Here is a 20963-nt window from a genome sequence, read left to right on the forward strand (position 1 = left end):
GGGTCCCTCTGATAGGGATCCACAGGCAGAGCCTGGCCTGTGGGGAAGTAGCGCTAGAGTCTATGGGATCGGAATTGCATTCTGAGTAAAAGCGATGACTTTTCCCTCTCCCAGGGGGCACAAGGCTCAGGTACCAAGCCCCCGTCCTGAGTGCTGCCAAGTGCCATCTTTGTGTAGGGATTCTGTCTCCTGCAGTCCAGCTCTAATACAGTCTCTCTTTCTGCTGCAGCTTTATCAGACTCTCAATATCCGTGTGGCCTTGATAGGCCTGGAAGTCTGGAATTACAAAGACAAGATCACTGTGAGTCCAAACCCAGACACCACACTGGACAATTTTCTTCACTGGCGAGAGACTGAACTGTTACAGAAGAAGAAGCATGACAATGCCCAACTGATCACGTAAGCGCTGCCATTACACTGCTCGCAACATGAGCCAAAGCTGCTGACTGCAGGCACGGGGCGCCAGGGGAGCCCAACGCAGGGCTGAGGTACTTACAGTATCTGATGTAGTAGGAATACCCAGATGTGTTCTAATGTCAGTTGCTGGGTTTAGCATGCGGATACTGGGTGGTATTGATGGCCTGTGATCCAGAAAGTCAGACTGGGTGATCTGGTGGCCCCTTCTGACTCTATCACTCTGAACTTTGTGTGGTAGTGCTAGCGTGATAGGACTGGTCAGAGAGAGCAGCGCAGGCATCTGACAGGGCTGGTGCTAGCTGCTTCAGAGGGCGGGGCAAGAACCATGAAGTGGCCAGTTCTGGGATAACCTACCCACAAGTGACATGCCTTCCTGACCTCCATCAATTAAGTCTTGGTCATGCCTCAGAGCAGGAGGATTTAGATCTCTTGCAAATTTTTGGTGTAAAAGGAGATGCTGCTGGTGGGGGTCCTGGTTTGCTGGGAGCTGCTGGTGTAGCTGTGGGGTTGCTAGTGTAGCTGGGGAGAGCCTGGAGGGCACTGGGGTGGCTAGGGGGACACCTGGGGTGGCTAGGGGGAGTTCGGCTAGCTGGGATATGTGGGGAGTGGTATGTAGACAGGGCTATAGTTGATGTGGTGCACTGTGTCTGGGGGACACTGCACCAACACTAGTGTGCTGTGCCACTGGCCATGGATGTGGCAATGCTGCATGAGGCCACAATACTAATTGTGGATGATGTTTGTCCTTTTATGAGTGTTTTGCCTTCCTGCAGAGGCATAGACTTCCAAGGCACGACGGTGGGGCTGGCCAAGAAATATGCAATGTGCACCAGGGACTCAGGAGGAGTAAATCAGGTGGGCCTTTATAACTGTTTCCATTCTGAACAATAGAAGAGGGACAGAAGTGAGATCCCAGAGCTGGGGGATCGCCAGGGCCTGGTGGCAGAGAAATCACCCTCTGCTTCTGGCTGATCTCTACTGTTGGCTTCATGTCTCCCCATGATCTTCATATCTCCCCATCAAACTGAAGACTCTCTGTGCTTTGCCTTTCTGGCTGTGAGTGACACATGCTCATGCAGCCAGGGAGGGGCTATCTCCAGCTCTAGCCAGCTGTAGGCCTCTCTGTGCTGGCTCAGGGAGATCAAAGGCCAAATCCTGCCCAAATAGCACAATCCATTGTGATCTGTGACCTGAACACTTAGGGCCACAATCAGCTGCCTGTGAGCAGCTTTGATTGGTTTGACCAGACTTGACCCTGGGGGTGCTGCAGGTACCCACCATCGACATGGACGGAGATGTATGGCAGGTGAGTGGCTCCTGAGTAGCCTGGAGCTTTCTCTGGGGTGGAATGTACAATGTTCAAACTCTTTTTACAAATGTTTCAAACACATGGAAAGAGCCCAGCTGCTCTCCCAAAGCTGCTACAGTGACACAAGACCTTCCCTCTGCTCCTTTCCCTTTTAGCTGCCTGGGACTTGATCTATATATAAAAAAAATCAGACTCTTTGAATGTTCCCCTTCACCCATTCTCTATCCCCACCCAAGCCTCTCAGCCCAAGAAGTGAGCCCTCAGGAACTTAAATTGTTATTAAATCTCCAGTTGGGTCCATGCTGTTGTGTTCTGTATTTACTGGAATTGTAGTAGTTGACTTCTGGTTTTCTAGCCAATTAGGGAAGCTGTGGAGCTTGATTTCAGAGGAAACATAAGAATGGCCAGACTGGGTCAGACCAGTCGTCCATGGACCCCAGTGTCTTGCCTTCTGACAGTGGCTGCTACCAGATGCTTTAGAGGGAGTGAACAGAACAGGGCAATTACCGAGTTAACCATCCCCTGTCATCTAGTCCCATCTTCTGGCAGTCAGATGCTTAGGGACACCCAGAGCATAAGGTTGCATCACGGACCATCTTGGCTTATAGCTATTGTTGGACCTATCCTCTATGAATGTACCTAATTCTTTTTTTAACCCAATTATACTTTGGCTTTCACATCATCCCATGGCAACGAGTTCCACAGGTTGACTGTGCGTTGTGTGAAGAAGTACATCCTTCTGTTTGTTTGAAACCTGCTGCCTATTAATATCATTAGGTGACCATGGTTCTTGTACTATGTGAAGGGGTAAATAAAACTACCTTATTCATTTTCTTGACATCATTCATGATTTTATAGACCTCTATAATAGCCCCCCTAAGTCAACCCTTTTCTAAGCTGAACGGTCCCAGTCTTTTTGATCTCTCCTCATGTGGAAGCTGTTCCATACCACCAATCATTTTTGTTTCCCCTTCTTTGTACCATTTCTAATAGATCTTTTTTGAGATGGGGTAACCAGAATTGCATGCAGTAATCAAGACATGGTCATATCATGGATTTATATAGTAGCATTTTGATATTTACTGTTTTATTATCTACCCCTTTCCTAATGTTTCATAACATTCTGCTTGCTTTTTTGACTGTCGCTGCCCATTGAGCAGCTGTTTTCAAAGAACTATCCGCAATGACTCCAAGATTTCTCACTAGAGTGGTAACAGCTGCTTTACACCCCATACTTTTTTATGTATCGTTGGGATTATGTTTTCCAATGTACATTACTTTGCATTTATCAACACTGAATTTCATCTGCCATTTTGTTGCTCAGTCACCCAGTTTTGTAAGATCCCTTTGGAACTCTTTGCGGTCTGCTTTGGACTTCAGTATCTTGATCAATTTTGTATCACGTGGAAATGTGCCACCTTGCTGTTTACCTCTTTTTCCAGACCATTTATGAATATGTTGGACAGCACTGGTCCCAATACAGATCCCTGGGGGACACTACTAATTACCTCTCTCCATTTTGAAAACTGACCATTTATTCTCACCCTTGTTTCTTGTCTTTTAACTAGTTACTCATCAATGAGAGAACCTTCCCTCTTATCCCATGACTGCTTACTTTTCTTAGGAGCCTTTGTTGAGGAATCTTGTTAAGGGCTTTCTGAAAGTCCAAGTACACTATATCCACTGGATCAGCCTTGTCCAAATATTGGTTGACCCCTTTAAAGAATTCTAGTACATTGGTGAGGCATGATTTCTTTTTATAAAAGTCACGTTGACTCTTCCCCAACAAATTGTGTTCATCTATGTGTCTGATAAATCTGTTGTGTACTATAGTTTCAACCAGTTTTCCTGGTACTGAAGTTAGGCTTACCCGCCTGTAATTGCCAAGATCGCTTCTGGAGCATTTTAAAAAAGTTAGCATCACATTAGCTATCTTCCAGTCATCTGGTACAGAACCTGATTTAAGCGACAGGCTGCATACCACAGTTAGTAGTTCTACAATTTTATATTTGAGTTCCTTCAGAACTCTTGGATGAATCCCACCTGGTTATGGGGACTTATTACTGTTTGATTATCGGTTTGTTCCAAAACCTTCTCTACTAACACCTCAATCAGGGACAGTTCCTCAGATTTATCACCTAAGAAGAATGGTTCAAGTGTGGAAATCTCCCTCACATCCTCTGCATTGAGGACTGATGCAAAGAACTCATTTAGCTTCTCCACAATGGCCTTGTCTTTCTTGAGTGCTCCTTCAGCACCTTGATTGTCTAGTGACCCCACTGATTTTTTGGCAGGCTTCCAGATTCTGATGTACTTAAAAAAAATTTTGCTGTTAGTTTTTGTGTCTTTTGCTAGATGCTTTTCAGATTCTTTTTTAGCCTGTCTAATTATACTTTTATACTTGACTTGTTTATGTTCCTTTCAATTTTTCTTAGTAGGATTTGACTTCTGATTTTTAAAAGATGCCTTTTTAACTCTAACTGCCTCTTTTACTCTGTTTAGCCATAGTGCCATTTTTTGGTCCTCTTACAATATTTTTTTTTGTGGTACACATTTAATTTGTGCCTCTATTATGGTGTTTTAAAAAAAAAATTCCATGCAGTTTGCAGATATTTCACTCTTGTGACTGTTCCTTTTAATTTCCATTTAACTAGCTTCCTCATTTTTGTGTAGTTCCCCTTTTTGAAATTAAATGCTTCTGTGGTGGGGGCTTCTTTGGTATTCCTCTCCCACAAGGATGTTAAATTTAATTACATTATGGTCGCTATGACTGAGCAGTTCACCTATATTCATCTCTTGGCCCAGACCCTGTGCGCCACTTAGGACTAAATCAAGAATTGCCTCTCCCCTTGTGGGTTCAAGGACTAGCTACTAGCTATTCACCTACATTAATGGTGTCTAGAAATTTTATTTGTTTTCTGTCCTGAGGTGACATGTACCCCAGTCAGTATGTGGATAGTTCAAATCCTCCTTTATTATTGAGTTTTCTATTTTGTAGCCTCTCTGATCTCACTGAGAATTTCAAAATCACCGTCATCCACCTGGTCAGGTGGTCAGTAGTATATTCCTACTGCTATAGTCTTATTATTCAAACATGGAATTTCTATCCATAGAGTGTCTGTGGTACAGTTTGATTCATTTAAGATATTTATTATATTTGACTCTATACTTTCTGTTACATAGAGTGCCTCTTCCCCACGAGCATGACCTTCTCTGTAATTCCTGTATATTTTATACCCTGGTATTATCATGTTCCATTGATTATCATCAGTCCACCAAGTTTATGTGATGCTGTTGTATCAATATCCTCATTTAATACCAGGCACTCAAGTTCACTCATTCTAGTTTTAGACTTCTAGCATTTGTATAGAAACACTTATAAAATTTGTCAATATTTAGTTGTCTGCCTTCATGTGATGTAATTGAATGGGACTTTTTTTTCATTTGACGTTTCTCTTCAGCTCCTATCTGTACTTTATAAACTTCTATCCTTTCCTCTTTACTAGGATATAGAGATTTCCTTTTAATAGAGACATCTCTTAGGGGAGGATCTATCTGAACTGTGTGCTCCTCCACACTTGTTAGTTTTCCCCTAGGCTTTAGTTTACAAACGCCTCTATGACCTTTTTAATTTTACCTGCCAGCAATCTGGTTCCGTTTTGGTTTAGGTGGAGCCCACCCATCCTGTATAGTCTCTTCCTTTCCCAAAAGGCGCCCCAGTTCCTAATAAACCTAAATCCCTCCTCCCTACACCACCATCTCATCCATGCATTGAGACCCTGCAGTTCTGCCTGTCTAACTGGCCCTGGCCTTCAATCTCTTACCTAGCAGCCTACATTTATCTTGACATTGAACCAGGCAAGAAACTATGGTGATGGGCATGGTAGAAACCCTAAGAAAGATAGATTGAAGCATTTGGTATCCACTAGCCTGCACCCTTCTTGTTGTTGCATAGGACCACAGTTTGAATCCTATAGGAGCTGCCTCAACTGTGGCTCATGAGATGGGACACAACCTGGGAATGTCTCATGATGAAGACGTTGATGGCTGCAGCTGCTTGGCCCCAAAGACCGATGGAGGATGCGTTATGGCAGCTAGTGTTGGGTAAGGAGAACACAAAGAGAATGGCCATGGGCATCGGGCATTACTGTCCAGTGTACATATTGAGCTCGGATTGAACACATCAGGCTAGTGCCCCAATAGTTAAGGTACTCACTTCCATTGAAATCAATGGTAGCACTCTTATGAACTTCAGTGAGAGCAGATTGAGTCCTTGTAGACATTTTCTTCTTCAGCTTGTTTTTTGGAAGGTTAGACTCACAGATGTTTTAGATGTGAAGGGGTGGATGGTGTTGTTCAGGTAGTGCTGGTAAAAATGGAGCTTTTACCCCGAAAGTGCAGTTTGCCATAATGCCTGTTTTTCTTTCCCTCCAGCATGATTTACCCAAAGTACTTCAGCAGCTGCAGTATAAGTGACCTGCAGAAGTTTCTAAGTGATCCCCGGACTAGCTGCTTACTGAATATCCCCAAGGCTGATGAGCTGTATGGGGTGCCTGTCTGTGGAAACCAGTTTGTAGAGCGAGGGGAGCAGTGTGATTGTGGGACATCCAAGGTATGTTGACTCCCACTGGGAGATTTTAAATAAGGGAAGGGAAGCATGGCAGCAGAACTGTGGATTTGATCTGGAACCCATATGCCCTGTCGCTGCATATGAGCTGACCAGAGCCCTGCTGCTGTAGTTGCCTGATGAATAACGCTTCCTTCCTGTGTTCTTCACTTGGTGTTGCACATATTTCTGCTTAAAAGTGACTTGTGAAAGATGTTTTGCATCTTGGGTTTGTGGTTTTTGCTTCTTTGTGCTGGATACAGAGGGCCAGAGAAGCTGTGGTTTTTTTGTTTGTTTGTTTTTTAAATAAACAGTGGTTTCTTCTGCTTGTTTCAGCTCCACACATGGCAAATCTGGCTTCCCTAGTTGTGTTTGAGGACTTTCTGGGTGACATGGAGCATATGATTCTTACTATGTATATTACAGAAGTGCCTGAAGGCCTCAACCAAGATCAGAGTCTCACTGTGCCAGGCACTGTGCATACACCTAGTGAGGGACAGTCCCTGTCCCAAACAGCTCACAGTCTGACCAGAGCAGATGACAGAGAGTAGAGGAAGGGTTCGGACACACAGGCAGAGGCCAGGCAAGGAAGGATCTGCCAGTGCTGGGTTAGGGCCAGCATTTTGTTGGGTTTTATTTTGGCATGAAAATCCCTCACCCTCAAATGACTGGAGAGGGAGGGAGGGACATCTGGCCTCCATTTACCCCTTCCGCTCAGGTGTGGGGTGAACACCCCATCACAGGTGGTATGAAGGTGCATGTAGCAGTCTCACTTATTCCCATTTCTATGCTTACTGCATCTCAGGACCAGGGCACCCCCTTCAAGGGCATCAGGGAATCAGCGCTCACGCTGGGTTGGTCTGTCATGTATACCGGCTGGCGGCTGGGCAACAGAGCAAGTAATAGGCCTGACCTCCTGGATGAGGACTGAGCAGGCAAACAGTCTATAACTCAGGCCTCCTGGCCTAAGGGCTAGCGCTCAACCAGCCCCGAGTGCAGGGCTGGCGTTAGCAGGACCCAGGTTCACCCTGCTCCACCAGGTCCCAGTCCAGGGCCCTAGAAGCAACGGGTGGTCCTGTTGCGGGGTTGGCAGGGAAACATGGGGTCACTGCCTCGCCTCCTGGTGACACAACAGGACCCATGTCTCATTTCCCTGGGCTTCTTCCTACCGGTGTCTGGTGGGGCAGTGCCGCAGCTGCTAGGAGCTGGTTCCCAGCTCCATGCCGAGCAGCTCGCTCTCCACTCCCTCTTTGGGTTTCTCAGTCTCCCGGGACAGTGGTTTGCCTCCTCTCCAAACTGGCTCCAGAGAGTTGTCGCCCACCACAGCCTATCATGGGCTCTGCTGGCGGTTCAGCTCCCTGGGAAGGATTTCTGACTCTTTCCCTGGTCTGGCTCCAGCTGAGCTGCAGGACCCTACTCTTATACTGCCTGTTCCACCCCTGCACTTCCTGCGAAGGGGATGGTGCACAGTTAGCTGAGCCCAGCAGGGTGAGTTAACCCCCCTCTGTCTCGGAATGAGGCCACTCTGCCTCATTACACCATTACAACAGAATTGTTTATTTCCATAACCAAGAAAAAGCGATACTGGTATAAGGCATTTCATACCAGTATAACTTACAAGGCATTGCACGGATTTAACTGCATATCGTTAATTTGGTACAGAAAATGTGAGTTCCAGCCCCAGGAAGCCATGAAGGGTACATATCCACTTTCTTTTCCTTTGCGGGTCCCCTTTAAAGCACAGATCTGCTTTCTGTATGGAACTAGAATTGGTCCAATAAACTGGTTCCTTAATCTCTTCACAAGTAGAAGTGCCGAGTTTTGGTTGCTGTTGTATGTGGGCTCTTATTATTTGCTATTCATGTGCATTTGGGTGGGTGCTGGATATTTATAAAATGTGCAGAAATGCCCCAAGGTTCATGAATTTTAGCACAGTCAGTCACAGATCATTGTCCGGAGTTGCAGCATTAACGCTTAGAGTTGTCTCCAGCCAGTCTCAGGCCAAGCCCTCCTGTACATTTTTTCCCATGTTAACAAAAACAACTATTCAGAATGACTGTATTCTGTCCATTCCCACCAGTGCAGAGGCTCCGTGGTAAGAACCCGTGCTGCACACTCTGGTAGATAAGGGAGAAGTTCCCTCTAGCACTTCCTCCTTAGCTGCCTATTTTCAGCAGCTGCCCAAATCTTCTGCAGATCTTTGGTATCTTTCTGATTAATGCCAGGAATTTGGTCAAGGAGCAGTGACTGCAGAAACCTCTCCAGGCCACGCCTGTCTTCTCTCTTTCCTGTAAAAAGAACGAGGAGTACCTGTGGCAGCTTAGAGACTAACAAATTTGTTAGTCTCTAAGCTGCCACAGGTACTCCTTGTTCTTTCTGCTGATACAGACTAACACAGCTATCACTCTGAAATCTCTCTCCTGTGACTCACATCCTTCTTAATGCACCCTTTCCGTCCAGTAGGCAGAGGGTTTGGCAATATACCCTCTATGCTGCCGGAGCCCTGCCCTCTCTAGCAAGCAGTATAGAAGAAGTGGCGTTTCACACCTTCCCATGGTGTTTAGTTTGTAATCTTGTGTCCAGGTTTGGATTTAGATTTTTGAACTAGTCAATTAAGCAAATCACTCCAGGGCAGCCAGTCTGCAAAGCACAGTCTTTCTCATCCCTGACCTGAAAGTCAGCCAGAGAGATATAGCAGCACAGAGTCATCCAAGGATCAATAGGCAGACGTTTTGTTCTCCTGGTGCTCACAGAAGGATGTTATCCTGCTGTTTATCTATTCCCAGCTGCTCCCGCCCTGTTACTGGCTGTGTCTTCCTGGGAGGGTGCTGGCCTGCTATTCTGACATCTTTTCTGTAACATGGGGATAACAATACTTCCCCTTCATTGTATAGTGCTTTGGGACCCATAGATAAAGCATGCTATAGAAGAGCTAAGGATGACTATAATAACTATGTCCGTAGTCAGAAGCTAGTAACAGATTCCTGTGTGGGTAGGAATGTGCCATACATGTAACTTCACAGTGTACTCACAGGAGAAAATAGTGCCATTTCTGCCTACATCCCCCGGTGGTGCCACACAACAGGAGACGTACACAGCCCTTTTGCAGGAGCCCCCCTTGGTGATGTTCAAAGGGTTGCTGATTTTAGGAGGTTCTCCAGGTGACTCATTGCTCCCATCCCCAGTGTATCCGCTCCCCAACCCACGTGTATTGTGTTTGTTGTTAGGAATGCAGGGATCCCTGCTGCAACGCCACCACCTGCCGACTAAGTGACGGAGCAGAATGTGCTCAGGGAGAATGCTGCCAACAGTGTAAGGTAAAATCAGTCTCCAGACGATGTCTGCTAGGAGCTGCCTTGGGGGAGTCTGGCTGATTGACAACTGGGGAAAAGGGCCCAAAGAAATGAAACGAGGCCAATTCCCCAGCCCTGCTAAAGTGCCCAGCACATGGGTGCATGAATGTGATATTTCCTGGCTTTATGGTCCGCATATTTCTCCTCAAGGGAAGAGTTTAAGTAAGCCCGACACGCACATGCTACTGCCAGGTTATCGGGTAGAAAGCTATGAAGCCACTGGGATGCTCACAGATGTGAACAAACATGTCTGGCTTCTCAGATAACCCCTGGCTACACCAAAGCAACCATACAGCTCTCTGAGTCAAGGTCTTTGTCCCAGGGGTCCCAAAGGCTACCAGTCAATAGCATTGTAGCCCTAATTAAATGGATTAAAAACGGACTGACTGACTGAATGTAGGCTACACTTACAGCCTGGGGGGCTGCTTTTTGGAAAGCAAGGGCTAAAAAGGGGACTTAGAGTCATGATAGGAACCAGCTGAACATGAGCTGTCAGTGTGATGCTGTACCTACGGGTATGTCTGCACAGGAGCTGGGAGGTATAATTCCCAGCCCAAGTGGATAGATGAGCTCACGTGCTAAAAATAGCTGTGTGACCAGGCAGCAGCTCTGGCTAGCCACCGGGGTACAATCCTGTCTGACCCCAGGGGTACATACTCTGGCTTCTAGCCTGAGCCACCACCTGTGCTGCCGGAGCCACAATTCTGTTTTTAGCGCACTAGCTTGAGCAGAGCTAGCATGCATATGTCTGCCTGGGCTGGAAATTATACCTATTGTGTAGACATACCCTAAGGGGGCGAATGTGATCATTGGCTGTATAAGCAGGGGAATATTGAGCAGTGGCAAGGACATGGTGTTCTCTCTGCATATGGCATGAATGTATCCTGCGTCCAGTTCTGATGTCCACACTTCAGAAAGGGTATTGAAAAATTGAAAGGGGTTCAGAAAAGAGCCGCAACAATGATTTGAGTTCTGGAAAACCTGCCGGCCAGGGAAAGACTTAGGAAGCTCAATTTATTTAATTTACCCAAGAAAAGGTTAAGAAGTGACTTGATCACAGTCTATTAGTAACTACATGGGGAGAAGACTTTTGCAGAGGGAGCTTTAGTTTAGCAGACAAAGGCAGAATGAGATCCAGTGACTGGAAGCTGAAGCTAAAGACAAATTCAGACTAGACATAAAGCTCAGTTTTTTAACAGGGAGGGTAATTAACCATTGGAACAGCTGACGTAGGAACGTGGTAGATGCTCCATCATTTGTAGTCTTTAAAATCAGTACAGAATGTCTTAGTACGAGACATCCTCTAGCTGAACCACAAGATATGGTTCTGAAACAGGAATCACTGGTGGCCATTCCTATTATTCAGGAAGTCACACTAGATGATCATAATGGTCCTGTCTGGCATTAACAGCTGTGACTCTGTGGTTAAGAAAAGGTAGTTCAACGCAGTTGCTTCCAGATAACATTGTACAAATTGTTAAGGCGAACAGGTTGGGTGTGAGTCACTGAGGAAGGGTCACATTACAAGTGGTTGAATGTCTCCAGGCCCAGCTCACATGCTAAGGATGTGTTTTCACTTTCCTGGTGCCAGCAGTATTCACCCATGACCACCTGATGTTGAAGACTGCAGGGTAGGGCTTAGCACAACTCCCCAAAGTCATGTTCCAACCCCAGGTAGTTTCCTGACTATGGGTCAGACCCTACACTGAAGTCTATACCAGAGCTCCAACTGGCCTTGACTTCAGTGAGACCAGGATAAGCCCTTTTCACTCTGCCAGATCAGCAAGCCAGCCAGGGAATGCGGAAGGCTAGGGTGCAACCTGACTGATGGGCACTCACTGACACCTTCTGTCCTCCCTCCCCCCCCCCGTTCCTTGGGGACTGTGTTTGTGTTTGCTAAGGTGAAGGCTGCTGGTGTGTTGTGTCGTGCCAGTAAGAACAGCTGTGATCTGCCCGAGCACTGCACTGGCCTCTCAGCAGAGTGCCCGGAGGACGTCTTCCAAGAGAATGGTGTGCCGTGCCAGTATGGGAATGGCTACTGTTATAACGGGGTGTGCCCCTTGCACAGCGAGCACTGCCGTACGCTCTGGGGCGCAGGTAACATGGCTCTTTGCATGCGTTCCTTCAGCTCCATGCTCACAAGGCAAGCTCATGCCAGTGCAGTTCTGTGTGCATCCATTGCTGAGGCTGCAGCACATAGACTGGGGGCCCAGGTCTCCTTCAATGCTCTCATGGGACATTCACCTACTCATCCCAGTAGTGTGCATGGTACTTGGCAGGCTAGTTGCTGTAACCCAACAAAGTTGAGGGCAGTGGCTTGCACTCTGAACTTTAGGCCACTAATTTAGGAAGCTACAGATGGGCCCAGGCCTGACTAGTTTGGCCTTGGCCTCTCTGTGACTCAGTTTCCCCACTTCACTGTGTGCAGGACAGGAGGGATTGGTGATGCTAAATCAACCACCCTGGCCACTAAGTTTGGGGGCTTCAAAGTACCTTAAGTCAGGCATCTGAGATTGGAGGTTCCCGGATTCTATGGCTGCTTCTGAAAGTATTGGCCTTAATGTTTATAAAGAGCTTTGAGATCTTGGACGGAAGGCACTAGGGACGGGCATTATTTTATCACTAGTTCCTGACAGAAGGGTGATGTGGGTTAGGAGGTACCCAGTGGAGTGGAGGGAACTGGGGAGCCCCAGAGTCACCTGCCAAAGGAAGAGGGTGGTGGAGGAAATTTTCGACATGCCTGGTGTGGGGGGAAAGGTGGGAAGAGGTGTCACCCCATGAGGTGTGTTGCTGCTCACACAGGCTCAGGTTAGCTTGCCTTTGTGAAACTCCAGTGTCAGCTCTTCTCTGTGTCCCTGCAGAGGCCCAGGTGGCCCCTGATATCTGCTTTGAGCACAATGGCCGCCAGAAGGACCTGCATTGCCTGACAGAGAACGGGAAAAGGCCCTGCAGCCCAAAGTAAGGAACTGAAGCACCCAGTGCCAAGCGTGTGTGAGTCTGTGCGTGGGACTGGAGTCATTGAGAGCTGGTCCGGAGCGATAGGGAATCTCCACTGGGAGGAGGCATTGTCACTGTGAGCCAGTCCTGAGGGGGAGGGGATCTCTGTGGGGTGAAGGTGGAGTCATTGTGAACTGGTCCCATTGGGGAGAGGATCTCTGTGGAGAGGGGGCAGAGTCACTGTGAACTGGTCCTGTGGACAGAGGTGTAGCCAGGTGGAGGGAACAGGGGGAGCAATAAAAAAAAAAAGGCACCACCCGCTGCGGCGCTTTTACTCACCCGGCAGCGCTCCGGGTATTTGGCGGCAGGCCCTTCACTCGCTCCGGGTGTCTTCGGTGGCACTAAAGGTCCCGCTGCCGAAATGCCGCCCAAGACCCGCAGCGAGTGAAGGTCCTGCCGCCGAAGTGCTGCCGAAGACCCGGAGCGCCGTCGGGTGAGTAAAATAAAAGCGCCGCAGTGGGTGGTGCCTTTTTGTTTTTATCACTCCCCTGGGTGAGTAAAAAGGCACCAAGAAATTGACAAGGCGCCACTTGGGCTCAGTGGGGGAGCAGCCGCTTCCCCCCTAGCTACGCTACTGCCTGTAGCAGAGGCTTCTGCGAGTCATTCTGTATCCTCCTGGAGCTCCAAATCTCCATTGACTCTTCTCCTCTTCTTGTAGGACTAGCCATTCTTCTCTTCTTCCTTGTCCTCCCACTTCATGTTGCTGCCTGTGTGCAGCACTCTGCCGCTGTAAGGTCTGTAGTGTAGACAAAGCAAGGTGAAAGAGAGTATGAGTGGGAGTCCCCAGTTGTCGTGGATTTCTGCCCTTCTGAGTCCTGATGTAATTTTCCCCAACTCCTCTTTTTTTAAGTTAGGGCAGAGAGATTGTGGAAAATTGCAGCGTGTAGCCTTTGAGTATGAGTTCTGAATGCTCTCTGGCTTTTTTGTTAATTAAATTTTTCTGATGATAACCATGACATTTCACAGTTAGGTCTCTGGGTCTATTGGAAGGCCTAGCTGGAGGGGCGGAGGGGCGGAGCAGCACTCTATGTGCTCTTTCCACTGGCACCTCTCTCAGAGAGCTCAGATTTAACAATTCCTCAATCACTGTTTTTACATGCCAGATTGGATTTCCTCCTTCAGTGTTTTCAGGCAGTCCCTTAATTCTTGTGTTCCGTCTCCCTCTGTTTTCTGAATCATGAAGTTTAAGCTGCATCTTTCTAACTCTCTCTCTGCTCCATCCGTGCCATACAGCTCTGTCTCTCTGAGGCCAGTCTCTAGCACAGTGACTTTCTCTTCCAAATCAGTAACTTCCTTCTTTACTGCTAGACTCTTGGTCCTCTCTCATGGCCTCAAACTCAAGAGATCATCTCCAGAATGTCCAGTTTGGTGGCCATTTGTTTTTTCCCAGCCCTGGCTTGGCTGCCAAGTATTCACTTGGAATCTGAGATGTCTCTCCATGCTGCAAGCTGGAAACACCCTTCTTAGCGAGGTATCTATGTAAAGCTTCAGATTTCTTTGAAGAATCCATTCTCTGCAACTCTGTGCTCTTTTTTTGGGAGGAGAAGGTTAGTCAGTTTCAGGGGTCAGTGGAGGCAGATTACTTTGATATTCCCACAGAGCTCAGGCTTCAGGCAGCGATGTTACTCTGGGCCCCTGCTGGTCTCTGACATGGACATTTTACAGTAATTCCTGCTAGGATCCTGGCAGTGTAGTGCAAGCTGCACAGCTTGGAGCTGCCCTACTGGCTCCCAGCATCCGGCCATGGAGCCTGGCCAAGTGTGTGGGGTCCAGAAGGAGAGAGGGAGGGAGGAGCCCTTCACTACTACGAGGCCAGCCCCAGTGCGATGCATCAGTGCTGACCTGAACTGTTAGGCGGCTCTTTGGTGGTGTATGCAACAGGAATTGGTGATGTCTGTCCAAAAACTGCTGAGCTGGGCCTGCTCACGCCCCTGCCCTCACAACTGGTCAGACACTGAGCTCCCCTCTCCCCCTAGAGATGGTTTCCTGCAGGTCAGAGCTGAGGCCCCTAGGTGGGTGGGGGCGCTATGCTGGGCCCAGACATCTGCAAGGGCTGCTGAGCCAGGATCTTTTGCTAGCACTGAGCCCACCCTCCAGGCAAAGGCAGAGGAGCTGTCCCACATTGGCACAGGCTGTGGGGTGCGAGGCTTTGGGGCCATGCCAAAGCTAAGGTGAGATGAGACCCAAGCACGCTCACTCCTGCCGTTTACTTTTCCTGCAGAGACGTTAAGTGTGGCACGCTGCATTGCCTGAGTGGGAACAGGAACCCCATTGGAGGGGGTGGCGTCTACTCCCTGTCTCTCGGAAGGGTGACCTGCAAAGTAGCTATCACTGTCAAGGAAGAAAGTGACATGGTGGCAAATCTTGTGCTGGTGCCAACGGGCACCAAGTGTGGGGAGGAAATGGTGAGCACCCTGCGCCCGCTGTCGCTATTCTTGTCCGCTGAGCTGGTGATGTTTGCTTTGCTTTGCGGGTGCTGGGGAAGGATGGGTTTGCCATGGGACCTGCTGGAGAGGGGGGAAAGGTCAGCAGCAAGGAGGTAACACAGCTGCTGAGTTGCTGTCTGTGCTGAGGCTGATGTGTGGCTGTGAGTGCAGGATGGGTGATGCCGTATAAACGATGCTAAAAGCATTATACCTTCTCATTCCAGGTCTGCTATGCCGGGCGCTGCCAGGACCTCCTGATTTACGGTGCCAAAAACTGCTCTGCAAAGTGCAATGGTCATGGGGTAGGTGCAGGCCATGGAAAGGGCACGGCATCACACAGAGGTGCTGGTGTGGCCACGATCCCCTGGGTGTCCTCTGACTGTACAGGATCGACTGTGCCTCAGATCCCCCAGCTGTAACATCGGAGCACTGATTGTGTTGTAAAGTGCTGGGAGGTGTGTGGGTGAAAGATGCTAAGTATTGTTCCTGACAGGGCTTCGCCCAGACACCCCATGTGTCTGTGAGCACACACAGCAGACATGAACGTACTCTGTGCCACTGCCATGCACTGTTGGACCCCTGGGACCTTCTCACATGGGTTCTTGGTGCTTCACAGACCTTCCTTTCTATCTGTCCACACCCCATTCTGCGTCTGATGTTAGAGCAGCTCTCCCCATCCTGCAGCACCGCACGTCCCGCCCTTAGTCTGCAGTACCTCGGTGCTGATGTCTGCTCCTGTAATCTGCTGGCAAATGCAGCCTTTCAGCCACCAACCCGGCATGTTCCCAAGACCCACAGGGTCCATTTGCTATGTCTGTCTACGCCAGTCATGAAGTCTCTTTTCATGTCGCACTATCACAGCATTGCCTCCCTCAGAGCACATGGTCACAGGCCACCCACGGCTGGGCTGTGTGGTCACTGTGTGGTAACAGGGCCCTCGTCCCCGAGAGAGCTCCCGCAGCACTTCGCTTTTCTCAGCATGTCCACCCTGAAGGAACGGATCAAGCCACATTCCCATGGCCTTGTGCCCTGCCTGTCGCTGGGCACTTTGGTTCAGGGAGCAATTTGGCCCAAGTTGGGAGGGAACATTTTCTGCCAATGAGTTCAGCAGAACTTCCTCTCCTCCAGCAGCTGTGATTGTGGGAGGCGCTGCCCGAGTGGGACATCTGTGAGCTGCTCACAGGTGCTGAGATGGGGCAGTTGGACTGTTCCAGACACTGGTGCTGAGTGCAACAAATGGGACACAGCAGCATCACACGCTGTTGCATGTCAGACAGACAGGCACTGTCTGGGCTGATTCCCGGGTGATGCCAGCGCGAGTCACTCATACTCTGCTTCAGGAGAACAGATTCTTGCTGTCAGTTTCTGTGCGGTAATGACAATTCACCAGCCGTGATCCTGAGGCCAGAGCAAATGTGCAGCAGTTACAAGGGGCCCAATCCTGCTGCCTGCTCAGTAAAGCCAAACTGCTGCTGAAGCCGATGGGAGTGTGACCTGGGTAGAGGCTGCAGGATTGAGCCCAAACCCTCCCCTTGTAAAGCATGGTCAGAAGGTCAGAGTTGCTGCCTGGTCCCTAATCCTGCCATATTGGATTTCAGGTCTGCAATCACAAGCGGGAATGCCACTGTGAGCCCGGCTGGGCTGTGCCCTACTGCGAGCGGAAGCTCTCGGAGATTGCATCAGGTACAGCGCTCACTAGGGCCAGGAGGGCAGGGCTTGGGATGGACCTGCTGGAGGAAACAGCTGGGCTGCAGGCAGTAGCAATGTCCTGACTGTGATGTCTGATAGGCTGGGCAACGCGCTCCTTTCAGGAGCTGTTTAGATTGGCCAAAGCCCTGGAAAACAATGGACAGTCTGGCCCTGCCCTGCTCACCAGGGGATGGGCTGGGATAGGTGACTGAATTCCCCAAACCAAACCCCTGAGTCACCTAGCCCTGGTGAAGGGAACAGCCCCTGCCCTGATCCCTCTCTCTGGCTCTCAACAGCTGGAAGCAGCGTGGTTGTTGCAGCCGTGCTGACAGTGGTGGTACTGGTAGCCATGCTGATCATCGGAGGCTTTGTGTTCTACAGAGGCAATGGGAAGAAATACTTCCAGAAAGGGTAAGACTCCTGCTACTGTACTGTTCCCCCACAGAGCTCAGTCCCCACGGCAGGCAGTTCCTCTGATTCGCTGGGATACTCAATAGCCAGATTCCACGGTGAGGAGCAAGCGACAGGCTGATTGGACAGCTGGATGGACAGACTGAATCAATATGGTTGCTTGACTCTCTCCATACCAATCCACTGGCCACTAGTACTTGTGCCTGACTCCAGATATCCAGGTGCTTGTCTGAGTCCTGTGCTGACAGGCAAGTGTCCCCACGCTTTCCCCTGTCCCCTATGGCCTGCGGGAGAGAAGAGTTCATTCCCCCATGGCCTATCCAACCCTAGCCCTTCAGCTGAGGCTGCTGACCAGTGGGTCAATTTGTCCTGGTGGTTTTTGTCATGGTGACCTGCACTGAGAAGCTCAGCCCCATGCCCAGAGGCCATCATATGGAAGCTGATGATGTTCACGAAGCCCCTGCTCTGGGTTCTGATCAGTGACAGGTGTGGGAAGCTGTATGCCCCGAATCCCTGAAATGCCACCCCTTCACCCACCCTTTGGAGACCTCTCCTGGCCTGCCCCTCTGGGCTCTTCCTTCCTACACCCCCACTGCCTTCATCTGCTGCCTGCTGGTGGGTGCTTGGTCACTGAGCAGCCTGCTCAGGAAGACACTGTAGGAGTGGGGTGGGTGCAGGTCCTGTCCACTCCTTGTTTGACAGCAGGAGCTTCTGATGGGCCTCCCTGCTAAGCGAGCATCCCCCAGAGAGTGTGGTATGCTTCCCAACCCCCTGCATGGGCTGCCCTGGGCAGGGCCCAGCTGTTTGTACTCGTCCTGCAGTGGCGTCAATCCCTGTGCTCTCACCAAACAGGGAGCTGCAGGTCCTGGTGCTGACAGGGCCCTGCCAATGTCCTCTCTAGGCAGGAGGGGAATACTGAGGGTATTGGGGAGGGGCCGGGCACAGGGCCAAAGAGCTGCTCTCTGTTCTCTGCTGCTCTAGTTCACTCACAACTGCATTTTCTCACCAATGTGCCCTGAGCGATGCCTGGGCCAGGTATGACACCCCTGACCTGAAGCAGTGGGAGGGTGCAGTAGCTTCTCTGAGGGTGAAAGCCCCTCTTTGTGTTGAACCAGAAAGAGGTGGGCCAATGCTCACTCTCCTTCCTACCCCAGGGCTGAGAAGCCCCAGCCCAAAGGCCATTTGGGGGAAGCTGCTACATGACTATGAGGAGGGCTTAGAATCGCAGGCCTCCCCACCCCACCGCCCTTGGGTGCTGGTCCCAGCCTGGACATCACCTGGTGGTTTTAGGGCTTCTTGGGAGGGGCAGGCTGATGGGGAATTACAGACACAACAGGAATGAGAGGCGAACCTGAAGGAGCAACAATATCCCAGTGTGTGTAACAGACTGTGAGGGTGTCCCACTCCCATGGCACCTCCTCCCTCTCCCCGTCCCCTCATCGCAGGCTCCTGGGGCTGGGACCAGTGCACTGTAGAGTTCCCGGCACAATGGGGCCCCGATCATGTCTGGGTTACAATCCTCAGGCTGAGGCTCTGTGGGCTTCAGGGGATTGGCAGTTAGTAGCCATTTTTATAAAAGCAGTAGCTCCATGCCAGGAGTGTCTGCCAAGCACCTGGGATTCCCAGCTGGCCTCTCAGCGTCCTAAGGCACAACCACACCTTGCTGCTGCGATTGCTCACAGCACTTACCGAATGTGAGGTGGCAGAGCCAGGATGTGCCGGAAAGGGAGAGGACTGACAGTGTCAGTGAGCAGCACAGGGCTGGGTTTGCTCCTGTGATTCACAGCTGGGCACTCAGCCGTGCGGACGGGCTTACAGCAGTCCCAAGCACACACCCACTTGGGCTTTTCCCCAGGCAGGCATGAGGAAGCAATCGAGACATACCCTGTCATACTCTGCATGGCAACACACAAGCCCAGTTGTACCCTCTTCCAGGGAGCACTCTGCATCCAGGTTTGGGACAAAGCAGCTAAGCTTGTTCATACAACTGATGGGGCTGTTCCATGCAAAGCTTGGGGGATATTAGAATATAGGACAAAGAGCTGGAAGGGGCTCCAGCCTCAAATGAGTTTGGTTTCTTGCCCCCACTGCTCCTGTTGGGTGGCTGTTCCTGAACCTCACCCTCTGATGGTTAGAAACCTTCTTCTCATTTCCAGCCGCAATTTGTTCATGGCCAGTATATCCCTATTTGTTCTTGTGCCCACACTGTCCTTTAGCTTCAGAAACTCTGGTGTTTGCCCCGATGGATTTGTAGAGAGTAGTCAGAATCTCTCGCAGCCTGCATTTTGCTAGGCTCAACAAGCCAAGTTCTTGCAATCTCCTCTCCTCTCATAAGACAGGCCCTTTGTTCCCCTGATCATCCTATTAGCTCGACTCTGCACCTGTTCCAGTGTGGATTCGTCTGTCTTGAATGTGGCTGACCCGAACTGAACACAGGATTCCAGATGAGAGCTCACCAGTGCCTTGTAGAATGGCATTAATACTTCCCTCTTTGTACTGGAAATGCCTCACCTGATACATACATGACTTTTTAACAGCTGCATGAGACCATTCCAGAACCTGGAAAATTTGTCAGTGGGATTGGAACTTCCCTATTGATCTCTGCCCAAAGAGTCATTTAGGAGCTGGGTGCAGGATAAATGAACGAATCTCTCCTGCTGGTGGCTGAGCTGTGTGACCGTGTGCCGCCCAGGATGAGTCAAAGACCCAGACAGGGGGTTGGAGCAGAATCCATTTTAATTTCCCCTTTTCCACTCTTTTAGAAAGAAATTTAAAAAATAATCAGAAATTTACGCAGCCCCCTCACCCACTCCCTCTGCCCTCCCAAAACTACATCATTCCAGTGCTGCAGCTGGGAAAGGTAATTCACTACCTGAAGGAGCTCTTAGTTTAATTTAGCATTATTTTTCAATCATTTAATTGGTCTAATTAAAATGGTCACTATATTCTTTAGAAGTAAGAATCAATGTTCAAAGGAGTTACAGAATGTGTTGCCCACGTTTCTAAATTGGAGAAAATACAATCTCTGGATTCCAAGGTGATGAGTATGGGATAGATGGACAGTCAGACCTGTTAGCTCTACAGCTCAGGTAATTGAGGATTTGAACTGGTACAAAAGTCACTTCAGGCAGAAACAGGAATAGCACCCAGGTCTCTGCCTTGCATGGCCGTGTAGCAGTAGGTAAAAGCTCTCTGTGAACTGGGGCTTTGCCTGCACCTCCCCCACCCCAAACCACTGTGAGCCTCGCAGTATGGTTGATCCTGTCTCCACATTCATGGTCACATACGGTCGGCTATGCAGGCTGGCTTTGTAGTTGAGGCATCAGAGATCTGCATTTTGGCCCGATCCCACACCCGCTGTGATGCTGAGCAATTGCTTTAAGCTCAAGTTTCCAAAGATGGCCACTGCCTGTTGTGGACTTCAGTTATTTTTGCAATAAAGAGATTAAAATGCTGGGTTTGTTTTTAAAAATGGAAAAAAGAAGAAAATGAACCCTTGTGCCCAGTAATCAGCATTTAATGGTGACGTCATCATACTCTGTGGTGAAACAAGACTGGCTGTGCTTTCCAGTCCCTTGGGACACATTTTGATGTCCCTGATATTGATATATATCCGTCTTTCAGGATCTGACCTTTTCTACAATATATGGTTTTTCATGAGTAGTGTTGAAAAGCGTATTATTCTACCTTGTCTATGACGTAGCACATTTTAGGGCAAGGTGGCAGCCAGGCCCTGGTGAATCCTGGGCTGTTCT

At 49.4% G+C, this 20963-nt stretch overlaps 1 protein-coding gene across 3 annotated transcripts in view; it reads left to right on the forward strand.

Annotated features, from left to right (window-relative positions):
• ADAM8 (ADAM metallopeptidase domain 8) overlaps positions 1-20963 on the forward strand; it is an 83242-nt gene that overhangs the window by 50497 nt on the left and 11782 nt on the right. For all 3 annotated transcript variants that reach the window (XM_008175145.4, XM_042856124.2, XM_065551632.1), the window contains exons 9-19: positions 230-399; positions 1191-1272; positions 5682-5830; positions 6161-6338; positions 9560-9649; positions 11587-11782; positions 12547-12643; positions 14904-15087; positions 15333-15410; positions 16707-16791; positions 17094-17208. In XM_008175145.4, the coding sequence (XP_008173367.2) occupies positions 230-399; positions 1191-1272; positions 5682-5830; positions 6161-6338; positions 9560-9649; positions 11587-11782; positions 12547-12643; positions 14904-15087; positions 15333-15410; positions 16707-16791; positions 17094-17208 (1424 nt within the window). The remainder of the gene's footprint in view (positions 1-229; positions 400-1190; positions 1273-5681; positions 5831-6160; positions 6339-9559; positions 9650-11586; positions 11783-12546; positions 12644-14903; positions 15088-15332; positions 15411-16706; positions 16792-17093; positions 17209-20963) is intronic.

This window comes from Chrysemys picta, chromosome 7 (assembly GCF_011386835.1).
Source record: "Chrysemys picta bellii isolate R12L10 chromosome 7, ASM1138683v2, whole genome shotgun sequence".
Taxonomy (NCBI): Eukaryota; Metazoa; Chordata; order Testudines; family Emydidae; genus Chrysemys; species Chrysemys picta.